The sequence below is a fragment of the Drosophila mauritiana genome, chromosome 2R (genome assembly GCF_004382145.1).
Source record: "Drosophila mauritiana strain mau12 chromosome 2R, ASM438214v1, whole genome shotgun sequence".
NCBI classification, from domain to species: domain Eukaryota; kingdom Metazoa; phylum Arthropoda; class Insecta; order Diptera; family Drosophilidae; genus Drosophila; species Drosophila mauritiana.
In genome coordinates this window covers 22787307-22802721 of record NC_046668.1, presented here as the reverse complement: position 1 = coordinate 22802721, position 15415 = coordinate 22787307, and the positions used below count along the sequence as shown (strand labels likewise).

General features: G+C 48.4%; 6 protein-coding genes across 6 annotated transcripts; 2 read left to right on the top strand and 4 right to left on the bottom strand.

Annotated features, from left to right (window-relative positions):
• The first annotated feature begins 36 nt into the window (after positions 1–36).
• Positions 37–1981, top strand: LOC117138301. The gene has a single exon (XM_033300301.1). The coding sequence runs from the start codon at positions 232–234 to the stop codon at positions 1948–1950; it is 1719 nt and encodes a 572-aa protein (XP_033156192.1). The 5' UTR covers positions 37–231; the 3' UTR covers positions 1951–1981.
• LOC117138300 (breast cancer type 2 susceptibility protein homolog) lies at positions 1970–5362 on the bottom strand. The gene is made up of 3 exons (XM_033300300.1): positions 4494–5362; positions 4363–4434; positions 1970–4303 (listed from the first exon to the last, which is right to left on the bottom strand). The coding sequence occupies exons 1-3, from the start codon at positions 5239–5241 to the stop codon at positions 2175–2177; spliced, it is 2949 nt and encodes a 982-aa protein (XP_033156191.1). The 5' UTR covers positions 5242–5362; the 3' UTR covers positions 1970–2174.
• A 92-nt stretch (positions 5363–5454) lies between these two features.
• On the top strand, positions 5455–8670 carry LOC117138303 (polyadenylate-binding protein). Its single transcript, XM_033300304.1, has 3 exons — positions 5455–5826; positions 5891–6768; positions 7002–8670. The coding sequence occupies exons 2-3, from the start codon at positions 6070–6072 to the stop codon at positions 7224–7226; spliced, it is 924 nt and encodes a 307-aa protein (XP_033156195.1). The 5' UTR covers positions 5455–5826; positions 5891–6069; the 3' UTR covers positions 7227–8670.
• Positions 8671–9686: 1016 nt separating this feature from the next.
• LOC117138642 lies at positions 9687–11171 on the bottom strand. Its single transcript, XM_033300857.1, has one exon. The coding sequence runs from the start codon at positions 11169–11171 to the stop codon at positions 9687–9689; it is 1485 nt and encodes a 494-aa protein (XP_033156748.1).
• A 496-nt stretch (positions 11172–11667) lies between these two features.
• Positions 11668–13389, bottom strand: LOC117138491. Its single transcript, XM_033300620.1, has one exon. It carries the CDS (start codon positions 13387–13389, stop codon positions 11668–11670), a length of 1722 nt encoding a protein of 573 aa, XP_033156511.1.
• A 293-nt stretch (positions 13390–13682) lies between these two features.
• LOC117138641 lies at positions 13683–15344 on the bottom strand. Its single transcript, XM_033300856.1, has one exon. It carries the CDS (start codon positions 15342–15344, stop codon positions 13683–13685), a length of 1662 nt encoding a protein of 553 aa, XP_033156747.1.
• Between the last annotated feature and the right edge of the window lie 71 nt (positions 15345–15415).

The window sequence follows — 15415 nt, the reverse complement described above, 5'->3', positions numbered from 1 at the left end:
GGCGTGAAATTCAAAATTATTAGATTTGGAATCTACTTCATCCTGCAACTCAAACAGCTAAAATGACTTGAGTTATTCGCTAATATACACTACGTTTAATGGAAGAAAAATATGACATTGTTAGGGTGGACGGCAATTAATCCATTATCCTTTTAAATGCACCCTGAAAATATTTTTGCCTTGTCATGTGGACATTCTACGTAGCCTATAAAAGCATTTTCCCGCCGCCTTATGGTAATTAAAATGCTTTCTTTTCTGCTGGGGTCAATTCTTTTGAGCTTGGTCGGTGCTACTGACTTGGAATACATCCAAGTCGAAGTCCTCCAGGATCTCAATTTGGCTCTCCAAACGGAGCTCAATGTGTTCATCGATTTTGAGTGCTGCGCCGCCTCAGAAATACTCCACAAATTGGACACGCCGAGAATTCTACTCTCTTCCAACTCGAGGGAAGCTAGAGATCTTAGAATTCGAGGAAACTTCACAGAGAGTGCTCTAATCATTGTAAGTGTGATGGAATCAGGTCTGGATCCACTGGCTGCCAGTCTCCTGCCACGCTTGTTGGACGAGCTCCATGAGCTGCACATAGTGTTCCTGAGCAATGAGGAACCAGAATTTCCGAAACAGGACCTATACACCTACTGCTTCAAGGAGGGATTCGTAAATGTAATTCTGTTGAGCGGAACGCGCCTCTACAGCTACCTACCGTATCCTCGCATTCAAACGATCAGCCTATCAAATGTGTCCGACTATTTCAATCGGGCAAGGATCATTCGAAACTTTCAAGGCTTTCCCGTGCGCATACTTCGGAGCACATTAGCTCCTCGGGACTTCGAGTACTCCAACGAGCAGGGTGATTTGGTGCGAGCAGGATATTTGTTCACGGCGGTCAAGGAGCTCACCTATCGCTACAACGCCACCATCGAGAGTGTACCCATACCCGATCTGCCGGAATACGATGTATACTGGGCAGTTTCTGAAATGCTACACTCAAAAAAGCTGGACATTGTTTGCTACTTCAACGATTTCAGCTTGGAAGTGGCCTACACAGCACCACTTTCGATTATCCGCGAGTACTTCATGGCTCCGCACGCCCGTCCACTATCCAGTTATCTGTACTACTCCAAGCCCTTCGGCTGGACCCTTTGGGCGGTCGTGATTTCGACTGTCTTGTACGGCACCCTGATGCTGCATCTGGCTGCGCGAGGAGCTCGAGTCGAGATGGGAAAGTGCTTGCTGTACAGCCTCAGCCACATCCTCTACAACTGCCACCAGAAAATCCGAGTTGCAGGCTGGAGGGACGTGGCCATACATGGCATTCTAACGATCGGAGGCTTCATACTGACCAACGTCTACTTGGCCACGCTCTCCAGCATCCTCACTTCCGGGCTGTACGACGAGGAGTACAACACGCTGGAGGATCTGGCCAGGGCTCCCTACCCCAGTCTGCACGACGAGTACTACAGGAGTCAGATGAAGGCGAAAACCTTCCTGCCCGAACGGTTCCGCAGGAACAGCTTGACCTTGAACGCCACCCTGCTGAAGGCGTACCGGGATGGCCTCAACCAGAGCTACATCTACATGTTGTACGAGGACCGCCTGGAGCTGATCCTGATGCAGCAGTACCTGCTGAAGACGCCGCGCTTCAACATGATTCGCCAGGCCGTGGGTTTCACACTCGAATCCTACTGCGTGTCCAACAGTCTGCCGTACTTGGCGATGACCAGTGAGTTCATGAGGCGCCTGCAGGAGCACGGGATCAGCATCAAAATGAAGGCGGACACTTTCCGGGAGCTCATCCAGCAGGGAATCTACACCTTGATGCGCGATGATGAACCGTCGGCTAAGGCATTCGACCTCGACTACTACTTTTTCGCCTTTGTTTTGTGGGCTGTGGGACTGAGTTCGTCTCTTCTCGTTTTTTTCGTGGAGTTCGTAACTGGGCACCTTTAAGGAAGTTAGAAGCAGACGCTTATCGCACTGGTCAACTCATTTATTTCCTCATAAGGTGCACTTAACGAAAAACGCTTATTATGATAACCTATACAATCATTCAATATGTAATGATAAGACCCCTAATGGCATACACTAATTAAATTCAACTAAATCTCTACCCATTTCAAATCGGCCAGCGGTTTAAATCTTTTGGGTATAAAGCAACGCATACTTAATGTGTACTAATAGCGACTTCGACTCAGACCAAGTCTTCGACTCTTTGTGGGTTGCATGCAAATAGGGGACATGTCCTCCGCATCCTGTCTATTTTTTGCACAGTCCTTGGAGCGATTTAAGTCCCTGTCAGCCAGCGGAGTACTTGTCGAGGAAGGCTTGGGTGCGAATCGCTCCATAGCCGGTGAGGCGCAGGAAGTAGAAGTTTCAGTTGACGAAACGATCTTTCGCTTTCTTTTTAGGGACAGGAGGTTCCGGCGAGCTATTACGGACTTCTTGGTGGCCTGATCCAGTGGTGATTGGCCGGCAAGTTGCGATAGTGAGGAGTGGATCTCCTGCGATCTTCTGGGCGTCCTCACCAATGGCTGGCTACACAACGGATGCTCCTCCTTTGCAGAACGCTCCACGAAGAGGTCGTGCTTGAAATGCTCAATATCTAAGGGATTTTCTTGACTTTGTTCATTGCAAAAGGTTGGTTTGTTTGGACTGTCTTCTGCCGCCGCTTCATCTACGAACTTGGCAGCAATATTTCTCGATTCCTCAGAGATCACAATTGGTTTTTTCGAGTCAGTGCTTGCATCGGCGGCTTGAAATTCACTCATGAACTGTGCAACTTTCATTTTCGTATTTTCCGAAATCACAATTCCTTTATTTGAAGCGGTACGAAAGCCGAAGAACTCGGTCTCAGATTCGGTTTTAGTATGCACAGCCTTGTTATTTTCAACATTTATTGAATGAATCTCATTTTTTGGAGAGGTATGTGGAATATCAGGAAAATCGCTTGGCTGCCATTCAGCTCTGCCAATACGCTCTTCATCGTTTAGTTGGCCTTGTTGGTCTGTAGCCCTAGACTGGGCCAGAAACATGGCACCTCTCTTCTCCATCGCCTCGGTAATCTCAATGGCTTTGTTTGACGCTGTTCTAAAGCCGAAAAACTGTGATTCATTTAAGTCACTGCAAACTGGGTCAAGTGTGGGTTGATGTGGTTCCTTCAATGTATACTCAACGACCACCAACTTTGAAGCTTCCGTTGGCATTTCTTCTGAAATCTCTATTGATTTTTTTAAGGCTGTATCAAGTCCAACAGACGTCGAGTTGTCATTTGGCTGATGGACTAAATAATCATTCTGATGATTTGTTTCTTTTGATTGAAACTCAGCCATAAACTCTGCAGTTTTGATTTTCATCTTCTCAGAAATAGGAATCGCCTTATTTGAGGCCGTGCGAAAGCCACAAAACTCGGGCTCTGCTATAGTCTCGTTATTGAGAGGACTGCATTTTCCATTTATTTCCCCAACTTCAACCTTAGCTAACATATGGTAGGTTTCCTCTTCATCCAATAATTCGATGGGCTTACTTAAGGCTGATTTGAATTCCACACACTGTGTTGATTCCATCACTTGACTATGATTGTCGGAGTATTCCTCGGTACGTAAGTTGCACTTGTGACTAGGGTGATGTAAACCGGATACAACTTTCTCTACAAACTTTTCGCCTTTAATTTTCATTTCTTCCGAAATCTCGATAAATTGGAGGGATGTCTTTCGAAAGGAAAGTTGATGACTGCTTGTGGACCGTTTTTTATTAGGAGTCTCTTTTTCTGGTTGCTCCTCGTCGTCCCGCTTTATTAAATTGATCTCTTCTTTAGGCACTTGAATTGCGTCATTGGAGGTTGATGGGCCATTAGAACACTGCATTGGATGCCATTCATTAAAAAGAAACTCCTCAAGAAGATCGCCGTCGTTTGATAGGTTTTCTTGCTGTGCAGCATTAGGCTGATCCAGAACCGTAGTTCCTTCGTTTTTCTTGGTAATATCACAGGATTGTTTTGAGGCTGCTCTTACCTTTGATTCATTTGAATCTTTGCTACTTTTTTGTTCTTTCTGGGAACTTGGCTCCAACTTTACCTTTTTGTCGGGTATGTTTTTAATTACATCTTTGGAGATCTTCGGCGGTTCCATCGGAGTTAGCCATTCGCTTAGTGGTATGCCTTCTAATATGAAGTTCGTGTTCTCCTCTTTGCCAACATGTTCTGCCTGCGTTAGTCCCTTCAAAAGTTTCTTATCTTCAGCAATTTCGACTTCAGTCTGTTTCGGTGTAGAGTCTGCATCAGAACAAACATTAAATTTCCCACTTCCTACAAATAAAGGTTTATATTAATGATCTCCGCAACAATGTGAATTGCATATGGATTACCCAATTGGGGGCGCGTAGTGGGAACCGCTTGCCTGCTATCGCCAAAAAGAGTGTCTGCCATAGATCCTGGAACTACGTACATATAAGAGGAGTTACAAATGTGTTTCTTGCCATATCATCCCACTCCCTACCTTCCTGTTCATGCTCATTGTCATAGATAGAGGCCTCGAAGGTAAATCCGTTCTGTAACAGGTCATCCCTCAAGTTCTCCACTTCAGCGTTGAAACACTCGTCACCAGAATCCTGCCTTGCTTCGGTTGGCAGATCTATTTGCGATGGGACAGGAGTCGGACTAGATGCTTTCGCGGTCGCGGAAAAGTATTGACTGAGGTTCAACAGGACCTCGTGTATCTTCTGCGATGAAGCTGCATCGAAGTCGCAAGCCATAGATGTGAACGAAGTATTGAGATCCCTCTGCACGGAGAGGCCTGAGGTACCACTAGGCTTCTCGGTTCGCACGGCCATGTAGCTCTTGGGATCCCTCTTCCGACTGTAGGTTCTGATCCTTTTGTTGCGAAATCGAAACCACGGCTCCGACTCATAGCTGGGCTCATCCTCATCTTCTTCGTATGTTGGAGACGAGCAGAAGTCCCGCATGATCATCTCGACCTGGTCCTCGGGCGTGGGCTCTGCGTAGGCCAAAATAAGGTCCTCCACGGCGACGAAGTCGCTGTTGTCCACCGCAACCCGCTCGTGAACCTGAGTCCGTCGAGCGATGGCGCTAGTCTGGCGATCGGCTTCGCATATTTTGGCCATTTCGTTGATAATGTTACTCCGATTTGCCGCCGCGGAAACTGTTGCGCTGCGTTCGCACGCATAGGCTTCTTTCCCTTGGGATAGCCGGTTCGGACGACTTCCCGATGCGCCATTCTGGTCCATCACGTCATCTAATTATTTAAATGTGTTTTATTTGAAGTAAACAAGTGTTCAATGCTTTTGTGGTTGCATTTCCAAAACAAGAAGTGCAGTGTTGGTAAGCGTTGCTTTGGTGGCCATTATCCGCTAACTGAGGAGGGTGGACTTGCTAAGCAATCGCCAGCGAGAAAGTCATCGATGGTACGGCCAAGAACATGAAGGCCCCACATATCGATGGCAGATGCATCGATGTTTTTTAACATCACTAATCACTAGTAGCGACAGTTTTTGCATAAAATACAATTAAATAATAAAGGGCCATCGCCGAAGCTGCAAAAACCAGGTTTTACACTGCTGCAATTGCTGAAGAGTCTAGTTTAGGTGCCACTCGAAAACAATACCGAAAGTGTTACGCGAAAGCCCAGCAGAGCCCCAAAAAATCAACCCAAAAGTGAAAGCCCCCAGAAAAAGTAAAGTACAAAAGAGCGAAAGGAAGAGCCAGAGAGGTAAAGAAAGAGAGAGCGAAGAGCGTTTAAAAGAGTCTGTGCGAGAGAAAAACGATTTTTTCAACTCCGCGAATCCTTGGTCATATTCCGTGTGCAAATCCTGGTAAGTGGGCATTCCGCTGGATTCCGACTTGATTGACCATAAATCAAAATTCCGGTCAACCCAGGTAAAGCGGGAAGTGAAGTGAAATACTAGGACCAGGAGCAGAACGCCGTCAAGATTCTCGGGCCTATCTACAGCGGTATCCAGATCCAGAGCCACGGCCACCAGGACGCAGAATCCACCTACAGCACCTACAGCACTCCACTAGCCGCCACCACGCTCCACAAACAGCCAGCAGCCATCATGTTCGTCAACTCCATGACGTTCCGCGGCAATCCGGCGAACTACCACCAGCAGCAGCCGGCCCTGAACCACCACACGCTGGCAGCGGCGCACCACCAGCAGCAGCTGCACCACCACGCCGCTGCAGCTGGTCACCTGAGCCACGTCGGCGGTGGCCACGCAGCCAGTAACCACCTGGCGGCCGCCGCTGTTCTCGGACGGCATGGCCACAACTCCCTGGGCAGCGGGCACACGTCCACGTCCTCGCACTCGGCCAATGTGGGCGTGGGAGTCGGCGGGGGAGCTCTGGCTAGCGGCTCCACCGGGGGCAGCGGTGGCAACAGCTCCCCGGACAGTGGCAAGATCTATATCAAGAACCTGGAGCGGTCCATCGACAACAAGGCGGTGTACGACACGTTCTCGGTGTTCGGAAACATCCTGAACTGCAATGTGGCCAAAGACGAGGATGGCAATTCACGCGGCTATGGGTTTGTGCATTTCGATTCGGAGGAGGCCGCCCGGGCGGCCATCGAGAAGGTGAATGGGATTCTGTGCAATAATCAGAAGGTGCATGTGGTCAAGTTCATACCACGGCGGGACCGGGAGCAGGAGAAGGCCACACACTTCAAGAATCTGTATGTGAAGAACCTCAGCGAGGAGTTCACCGAGCAGCATTTGCGCGAGATGTTCGAGCCCTACGGCCGCATCACCAGTCACAAGGTACGTTGTTTGGTCACCTCATCTTCCCTACGGGGGTGTTAGTGGGGCCGGGTGGTTGGACGACAACCATGTGGCACACTTTCGCACTCTCTTAAGTCCTCTCTTGCGACATTGCTGCGCATGCCCATGTAGCCACGAGGAGTTGTGGCGGCGGGGAAGAGGAGGACCCATCCACCTGGCCCATCTGTGCTGATTTGTTTATATCATCGATTTGCTTTCTCCGATCCTTGCAGCTCATGCTGGACGAGGAGGGGCGCTCCCGGCGCTTCGGTTTCGTGGCCTACGAGAACCCACAGTCGGCGCTGGCCGCCGTAATTGGCCTGCACGGCAAGCAGCTGGGCGACAACAAGTTCTTGTACGTGGCAAGAGCCCTCAGCAAGGCCGAGCGGCAGCAGGAGATCAATCGCAAGCTGGAGGAGCGCAAGCGCCAGAAGGCCGGTCAGATATTCTACTACTAAGGCTTCGGCGGCGGCAGCTGATCCAAGGACATCGCTAGGAGTTGACTCGGAACCCACACACATACAATACACACCCATATATAAACCTATATAGATATTTACGAGAAATTGTATCGAGCAGCTAGGCGGACATTCAGGCAGCAGGCGGACGGGAGGCAGCTCCTGCGCATATACACTTAGATGTAGGCAAAAGTCTTGCAACACAGTTGAAATTTATAGAAAGAACACAGGGCAGAAACAAAGGGAGAGGCAGAACACGAGCTCTCAACCGAAAGGATTTTCTAGGCATTAGGACAACAATTTCTTAGCACTCACTAGCGTTTTTTTGGAATTAGATGTTTGTCTTTACTGTTGAATTTAGTGAGCAGGGGCTTTGCTGTCAGCTTCTCGCCTAAAGAACACATTGCGTACACACCCGTATTTCGAAATGTATTTACCCACACCAGGCCAACTTTCACACTGGCCCCTTGGCATTAAGTCTAGATCGTGCGATCGCAACTAGAGCTACGCCCAGCACAGTCCTGGGCAACATATGAATATTTACACTTACCTAATATATATATTAAAACCAAACTAAACCAAGAAACAAACGAAAACAAACAAAAAAAGAACAAAAACAAAATGGAAAAACGGAAAAAAATACAATTGATGTAACCCCTATTAACAAGTGAAGCACCCACTCCACGTATATACATAACATATACATATATCTAATGTAACTCCACACGCTGTAGTTAGAAAGCGTTTATAATACTCACACACCCTACGCTATAACTAAACTTTTGACGAGGAAAACAAGTGCAACCATTGCGAAAGCGAACCCTACACGTAATTTATAGAGTAGACGCCGATGCGGACGAGGAACAGGTCAGAGCTGGAGAGGAGAGATCCGATATGGAATTAGCAGGGGCCCAGCGCCACTCCTGCGGACAGTACATGAGTATTAAAATTTTAGCGATTACAAGACATTTTTGTAATTAATTGTACATTGTTTCAAGTAGCAGAAACTAAAGTGAAACCCCACAAAACAGGACCGCAAGACAGTAACGACCGTAATGTAACGCGAACAAGATGAAAGTGAAAACCTAATTGAATGTAACCAATCCAAGAAGAAGTGTACACAGTGCAATGTTTAAATCTTTTAGAATATTATTATGGATACAAGGCACGAACTAAATCGCGAAATCGAAGTAATTCACAGCACGCTGTAGGCCGGCGTGTGTACAAGTTTGAAATGAAAGCAAATACATGCATAATTTAAGATTATTGAGCTTAATTTTTAAAGTGTTTCCGAGAACAGAAAACGAGAGCAAAGTGAAAAGTAAAAAGTAAAAGGAAATTATTAAGATACCCTACAACGCTAAACTCACTCGAAATTTGTAAGATTCAAGTTTTGCGTCTAGGCATATACACAATGTATAGTTAAACAGTACCACACACAAAAGAGGAAAATTAAACGACATAAAATAGTTATAACGATGGCAATATTTAGGATGGCATAATTAACTAACCCTCATTTGACCGTATTTATTTCCATTACACTTCATTTCGAGCTTAGGTTGCCCGCTCCCCGGGGAGCCGGCGATGTTACGACTCTAGTTTCCAGGACAAAGTAGGATTAGGCCTCCACACAGAACATATGCAATATGAATTTACAAGACAACCAGGAGAAATTACGCAATTGAATAATATTTACACGAATGTACAAAACAAAAGAGAAAGAAATGAAATTTATTTTCCTTTGCCAAGCAAATGCGACATACTTCTTATTATTATTATTACAAATTATAATTGTAATCGAACTTCATCTTTGGTAATTGCTTTTGCAGAATTTACCTAAAAACAAAATAAACGAGAAACTAAGGAAAGAAACCCCAAGGATGACCCTTTTATAGTGCTAAATTTTTAGAGTACAAGAAATAATGTTTGTTCAGTCTCACAAAATTAATTGATAGCCCCATTTCGAGCTCCATTTTGACCCCACACTCCACGCCAAGTTTACTCAATTGTGCACGTTTGCTAATGAGACACCACCATGCCACCCACATCACACACAACACCTGCATTGGAATCTCCTCACGAGATCCTAGTTTATTTGAACCTTTGCTTGGACTGGGGCGTGTGCCCTCGAAGTCCCATTTTAATGACTAGCGAACCCACAAGGAGCACAGATAATAGCGACACGGATGGCGTTTAATATATGCATTATATATGTAATTCCATTGAAGCGAAATCCTAATTATAACATATTACGAATACCTACTTATTAACAAATCTAAAAACAATCGAAAATTAATAATGAAAAATGAAAAAGAACAAGAAACGGAAAACATTTAACGATGAAAATCAAGATGCAGTGAGCAGAGACATGTGAAACTTGAATAAAAAAATGCTTTTGCAAAAAGTGTTTGAAATTGCGACCCCTCGAGTTTTTAATTATAAACTTGATTTGATTTATCCCTAGTGCATTTCAATGGGTGCTCGTCTCAATGGACCCCACTTGGAGCAAGAGATCTCCACAGCTAGCATCCCTATGCCGACCATGGTGCCTCCCAAGTAGGCAATCCACACGTAGTACAGGTCCTCCCACACCAGATCGTGATAGAGTGACGGCGCGGGATCCACGGTGTAGTTCAGTTTGCCCACGGCCACTGCCTCCTGGTAGGATCTCCGGAACCACAGGTCGTACAGCCCGCTGGCCAGGGTGCGGCTGAGGTACGTGTTGAAGACGTCGCGGTATATGGAGTTCCTCGCCATCGGCATGGTGACCGGCATGAATCGCGTGAAGCTTATTTCATTGGACTTCCGGAAAAGGGGTCGGTGCATTCGGATCTGTTTGAGCTGGAGAAAGGGCCACAATGTGTTGGTGACCGGGTAGGCGAAGGAGGTGTTCAGCTCATTGCGATGGGCCAGAAAGTCCACCACGGACGGGGTCACCTCGAAGGTGTCCAGGTTTCGCTCCAAAACTTCCCTGCCCACCGAGTCATTCAGGGTGGGCAGCTCCTGCTGGGAGATAAGGATTTTGCCACGGGTCCTTCTGAGGTCGTCGTAGCTGAGTATCCTGAAAGCAGCTGGGGGATGGACGAGTAGCGTTGCTAGATTGGCACTGTAGAAAGTGCTCACTATGAGTCCCGCCATCATCAGCAGGCTGTAAAGAAGAGTTCTGCTGAAGGAGAGCCTGCTGGGCATGACGAAGGACTGTGCCAGGATGGCTCGCAGCACGTGATCCCCGAGGATGTTCCCGCATCGCAGGGTGAGGAGTCCTTGCCCCGACTCCAGGCGATGGGCGTTGACCAGCAGCAGCGCCAAAATGATCATCAGGCCCAAGAAGTATTGCCAGCCCTTGAGGTTGAAATACAGGCTGGAGGGAGACACGTCTGGTTCCACGGGCAGCATCAAGAACCAGCTGGTTATCTCGCCCACGTGGCTGGGATAGAAGGGTTCCGGAGCGAGTGTGGTCAGCACCAGGGGAAAGTCCACCAGGCCATCGCGAAGCAACGCGGCAGTGGCTTCGATGCTGGGAGTCTCGTCCTTCGGAACCAGATCCCAACGAACCAGCAAGGAGGCGTTCAGGCTCCTGGCGAAATTCCTGTAGAAATGGGTGAGGTAGCCCGTCATCTGGCGGCGACCCTCCCCATCCCTGTAGATCACAGATCGCGGCAGAAGATTGTAGGGGACGGTGGCGATGGGATAACCCTGAAGATCCTTGACTTGGGCCTCAAAGAACCTATCGACTTGGCTTATTCTTCTCCGTACCAATTTGAAGAAGGGAAAGGCGCGGTAGCTGTATACAAACTTCGGATTCAATGTACTCAAAGCCAGGACATTGAGCATCTGATGGGAGAAACATCCTTCAAACAGACTGCTTATATTGGTTTCCAGTCCAACTAGAAGTACAATCGGAGTTCCCCGCATATCCATTAGGTTTTCACCCAAGGCTTTCATAACGACCTCGGTCTCCTCAGCAGAATCCAGACAAACCAGAGCCAGTATTTTCCTGCTGACTCTTCCTTTAACGTAGATACTTTGATTCGCATTGAAGTTCAGGTGTGGGTAGCGGTCAAGGTCGAAGTGCTCCCAGCAGACATCGTTTCCTCCAGCGCCTCTAAGGATGAGTAAGGTTTCAAACGACAGCTCCAGCCTTAGAGAAACTAGGATACTGTTCAGGCTCAGCACTTCTGGTTGGGCACAAGTGAAGCCCAAGCAAACCACTGTTAATATAATTAAATGGAACCGCATCTTAGAAGCAACGACTTTCCAGTTCTGGCTGGGCTGCATTTATAGGCCCGAAACTAGTTAGTTGGTGGTTGGTAATAAATTTCCATGACGGGCAAGACTAAATCAGTAACCATTAACCCGTGCAAATGAGGGAACGTTTAGCATTCATTCGGGGTAATGTGGCTTTATTGGTAGTCTGGTTGGGGAGATACGAATAATCCGTTTAGAGTGAGGAGTTCCCCAAGTGCCACCTGTAGTGAGCTAGCTCCAAGAGGAGCGCCAGGAAACTAACGATTGTTCCGCCCAGAAAGCCCAGCCACACGATGCGATAGTCGTTCCATTTGAGATCGCAGTACAGGTCACCCTCCTCCTCCTTGTACGAGATCTTCCCGAGAGCCACCAGTTCGTAGTAGCTGCGCCGGAACCAGAAATAATAGAGTCCGGCCTCCCGAGTTAAAGCAGCATAGCGGAGAAGCGACTTGTGGAAAATGGAGTTCCGTGGCAGCGGCAGAGTCATAACTTGAAACGGCTGGAACACCATGTCGTAGGATCGTCGGAATAGCGGTCGCCGTAGTCTCACTTGGGACAGCTCTAGAAAGGGCCACAGGCTAGTGGTCACTGGGTAGGCGTAGGAGGGATCCATTGAGATGCGCCTCCTCTGGAAATCCGTCGAGTTCGTGAGCAGAAATACATTGCCGTAGGCCTTCATAAAGTCCGTGCCCAGTATCAATGACATGTAATTGAACTCCTCGGGAATGGTAAGTATTTTAAGCTCCAGGCAGCGCAACTGATCCCACTCCAGGATTGGATCATTCGCCGGCGGATGTACGAGCCACGTCGTGAGGCTGGCCATGTAGTAGTTGCTCAGAAAGAACCCACTCAGCAGGAGCAGCCAATAAATAAGCATCAGCTTGGGGGAGAGCCTTCTAGGAAGGACAATTGGCTGTGCCAAGGCTCCTCGCAGCACCCGATCCGCCAGGTAGTAGCAACGCCAGCTGGGCCCCAGGCCCACTTCCATCCGATGGGCATTGCCGAGCACAGCACCCACAACAACTATGACGGCTAGCAGCCTCTCCAGGCCCAGCTTGACGAAGAGATGAGCTCGCGGAACGGGCGGCTCCATGGGCAACATCAGGAACCAGCTGGAAATCTCCATGGGCACATGCTGTTTGCCCGTCTTGTTGTAAAGGGCAATGATTCCCAGCGGGAAGTCCACGTGCTGTATCTTCGAGAGCCTTGATATGGTGAGGTGCCTCATACCGTCCTCGGGCACGAGGTCCCAGGAAATCCTCAGAGTTCCATTAATGCTCTCCACATAGTTGCGTATGAAGGTATGCAGGTAGCCGGCCAATTGGCGCTCTCCCCCGGCATTCCTATAGCACATTGTGCGTGGCATTATGTTGCCGGGCAGGGCAGTCACTATATGCCCGCCAAGATCCTTGAGTTGTGGTGCGAAGTATCTATGGATTTCCACCAGCTTTCGCTTTATAACGCGGAATGTTGGGAATGCCTGGTAGCTGTAGATGTATTCTGTACTAGAACCCTTTACTGCCAGGACATTCAGCATGCTCTCCCTGAAACACTCCAGGAATAGATTGCGTATCTGCTCATCCGAGGACGCGAATAGTAAGGTGGGAGTATCTCGCATATCCTCAAGACTTCTATAAAGCGATTTCACTGCATATTCGCTTTGGTTCTGCAAGCAGGCAAGTGCAAGTATCTGCGAGTTGAAAGTATCTTGTAGATACGCGTTCTTCTCCCCCCTCAAGTTTATGATGGGAACACCCGTTTCAAAGGGCTCCAGGCTCCAGCACGTAGAGGAACCTCCTACGAGCAGAATGGTTTTGTAGTGTAGCTCCTTCCCAAGGGACATCAGCAAGCTGCTCAAGAAGGCACTCTGAGTGCCAATCGAACTAAGAAATGCAACGTATATGGCAAGCCGCATTTTTGAGGCGACTGCTCACACTGCTGCGGTAGGATAAACTGCAACTTGGCAGAATTTTCACACGGAGGTTTGGTGCGATAGGATCTGAAGTCCGAAGCTAAATGAGTCAAGCAATTAGAGACCATCAATCTTATGAGTTCCAAAGTCACTGCCTTTAATTGGACTGCAAAGAGGGAAAACCCATTTAAAACATTGAGGCAGGAATGAGAACCAGGAAACCAGGATATATTCCAGATAGCAATTTCCATTTATTGGTAAGTCAAAGATTGTCAGAATATAGTTACACGATTAGTTTATTGGTGAGTGCGTTTCCAGAGCCACCTGTGGTATCCAATCTCGGCCAGCAATGCCAGGCAACTCACGGTAGTTCCGCCAAGAAAGCCAAGCCAGGCAAAGAGAAAATCCTCCCACTTCAGATCGGAATAGGAATCATAAAGCCAGTCCTCCTTGTAGGAGATCTTGTGGATCGCCACCAGCTCGGAAAAGCTTTTCTTGAACCAAAACAGATATAGTCCGGCCTCACTGGTCCGCGACCTATATCGCTTGAGGGAACTGAGGAAAATTGAGTTGTTCTGCATGGTCATACTCATGATTATGAAGGGCAGAAAGACCAACTCCTTGGAGCGCCGGAAGATGGGTCGGTGCAGTTTGACTTGGGCCTGCCTTAAGAGGGGCCACAAGGTGCCCGTCACGGGGAAGGCGAAGTGCAGATCCATGGACATCCGCCGGGTCTGGAAATCCATGGAGTCGGCTGCCTGAAACACATCGCTGTGCGCATCCACATACTCCGCTCCCCTCATGGACTTCAGGTAGTCCACTTCCGTCGGGACCATAAGGATCTTCAGCTTGGCGCAGCGCATTTTCTCGAAGTCTGTAACTGGATCACTTGTCGGGGGTTGTATGAGCCAAGCTGTGAGATAGACAAGCACGTAGTTGCTCACAAAGAAGCCACTCACCAGGAGCAGCCAGTAGACAAACATTAGTTTGGGGGATAGCCTCTTCGGAAGGACGAACGTCTGTGCCAGGACTCCCCGGAGCACCGTATTGCCCATTGAACAGCACCGCCAGCTAGGAGTTAGGCCAGCTTCGAAGCGATGAGCGTTACGTAGCACGATGGCCAGGAGTATTATCAGCGGTATCAGGTAAAGCGATAGGCCGAACTTAATGAAGAACCGAGCTCGAGGAAGGCTGGGCTCCATGGGTAGCATGAGGAACCAGCTGGATATCTCCATGGCGACGTTCTTTTGCAATGTCTCGAAACTCAGAACGTTCAGCCCCAATGGGAAGTCGACGTGATTGCTTCCCGTTAAGGTGTCCATATCGAAATCACCGTCCTCCGGGAAGAGGTCCCAGCGGATCTGCAGACTTGCGTTAATGGTGCTCACATAGTTGCGGATGAATTGGCTGAGGTATCCGCCCATCTGCAGCTCTCCATCCTCGCCTTGGTACACCAGAGTTCTGGGCATGACGCCATCGGGCACAACCTTCAGGACACAGCCCCCCAGGTCCTCAAGCTGCGGCTCGAAGTACCGACGCACCTCCTTCACCCTGCGCCTAACAACTCGAAGAGTTGGGAATGCCTGGAAGCTGTAAACGAACTCCCTACTGGAGTCATTGAACGCCAGCACATTCAGCATGCTCTCGGTGACGCACTCCAGGAAGATATCACGTATGTGGCTATCCGAGGATGCGAATAGTATGGTGGGCGTATCTCGCATGTTCTCCAGATAGCTGTACAGCGACCTCATTGTATCTTCTTCGCCTTTGTTCAGGCAGACCAGCGCCAGTATCTTTGAATTGAAACCATCTTTTAGGTAGACGTTTTCATTTGCCTTGAAGCTTAGCACAGGAACCCTGTCGTGGAAGTAGCTTTGCTGCCAGCACTCGACATTGGGATCACCTTCTAAAAGTAGAATAGTCCTGTAGCACAGCTCATCCTCTAGAGATTTCAGCATGTTTCCCAAGGAACCATCATGTGCTCCTGCCAGGCAGGCGAAAGTGAAGAATAGTGCGAGTCGCATTCCTA

What these genes read in the sequence shown, in the direction of transcription:
- LOC117138641 (XM_033300856.1), bottom strand. Translation starts at nt 15,344, where the DNA reads ATGCTGAAATCTCTAGAGGATGAGCTGTGCTACAGGACTATTCTACTT.
- LOC117138300 (XM_033300300.1), bottom strand. Translation starts at nt 5,241, where the DNA reads ATGGACCAGAATGGCGCATCGGGAAGTCGTCCGAACCGGCTATCCCAA. An exon ending in CAATGAGCATGAACAGGAAG is followed by an intron (nt 4,435 to 4,493) that starts GTAGGGAGTGGG and finishes ATATGTACGTAG; the next exon opens with TTCCAGGATCTATGGCAGAC. An exon ending in CACTACGCGCCCCCAATTGG is followed by an intron (nt 4,304 to 4,362) that starts GTAATCCATATG and finishes CTTTATTTGTAG; the next exon opens with GAAGTGGGAAATTTAATGTT.
- LOC117138301 (XM_033300301.1), top strand. Translation starts at nt 232, where the DNA reads ATGGTAATTAAAATGCTTTCTTTTCTGCTGGGGTCAATTCTTTTGAGC.
- LOC117138303 (XM_033300304.1), top strand. Translation starts at nt 6,070, where the DNA reads ATGTTCGTCAACTCCATGACGTTCCGCGGCAATCCGGCGAACTACCAC. An exon ending in GCCGCATCACCAGTCACAAG is followed by an intron (nt 6,769 to 7,001) that starts GTACGTTGTTTG and finishes CGATCCTTGCAG; the next exon opens with CTCATGCTGGACGAGGAGGG.
- LOC117138642 (XM_033300857.1), bottom strand. Translation starts at nt 11,171, where the DNA reads ATGAAAGCCTTGGGTGAAAACCTAATGGATATGCGGGGAACTCCGATT.
- LOC117138491 (XM_033300620.1), bottom strand. Translation starts at nt 13,389, where the DNA reads ATGCGGCTTGCCATATACGTTGCATTTCTTAGTTCGATTGGCACTCAG.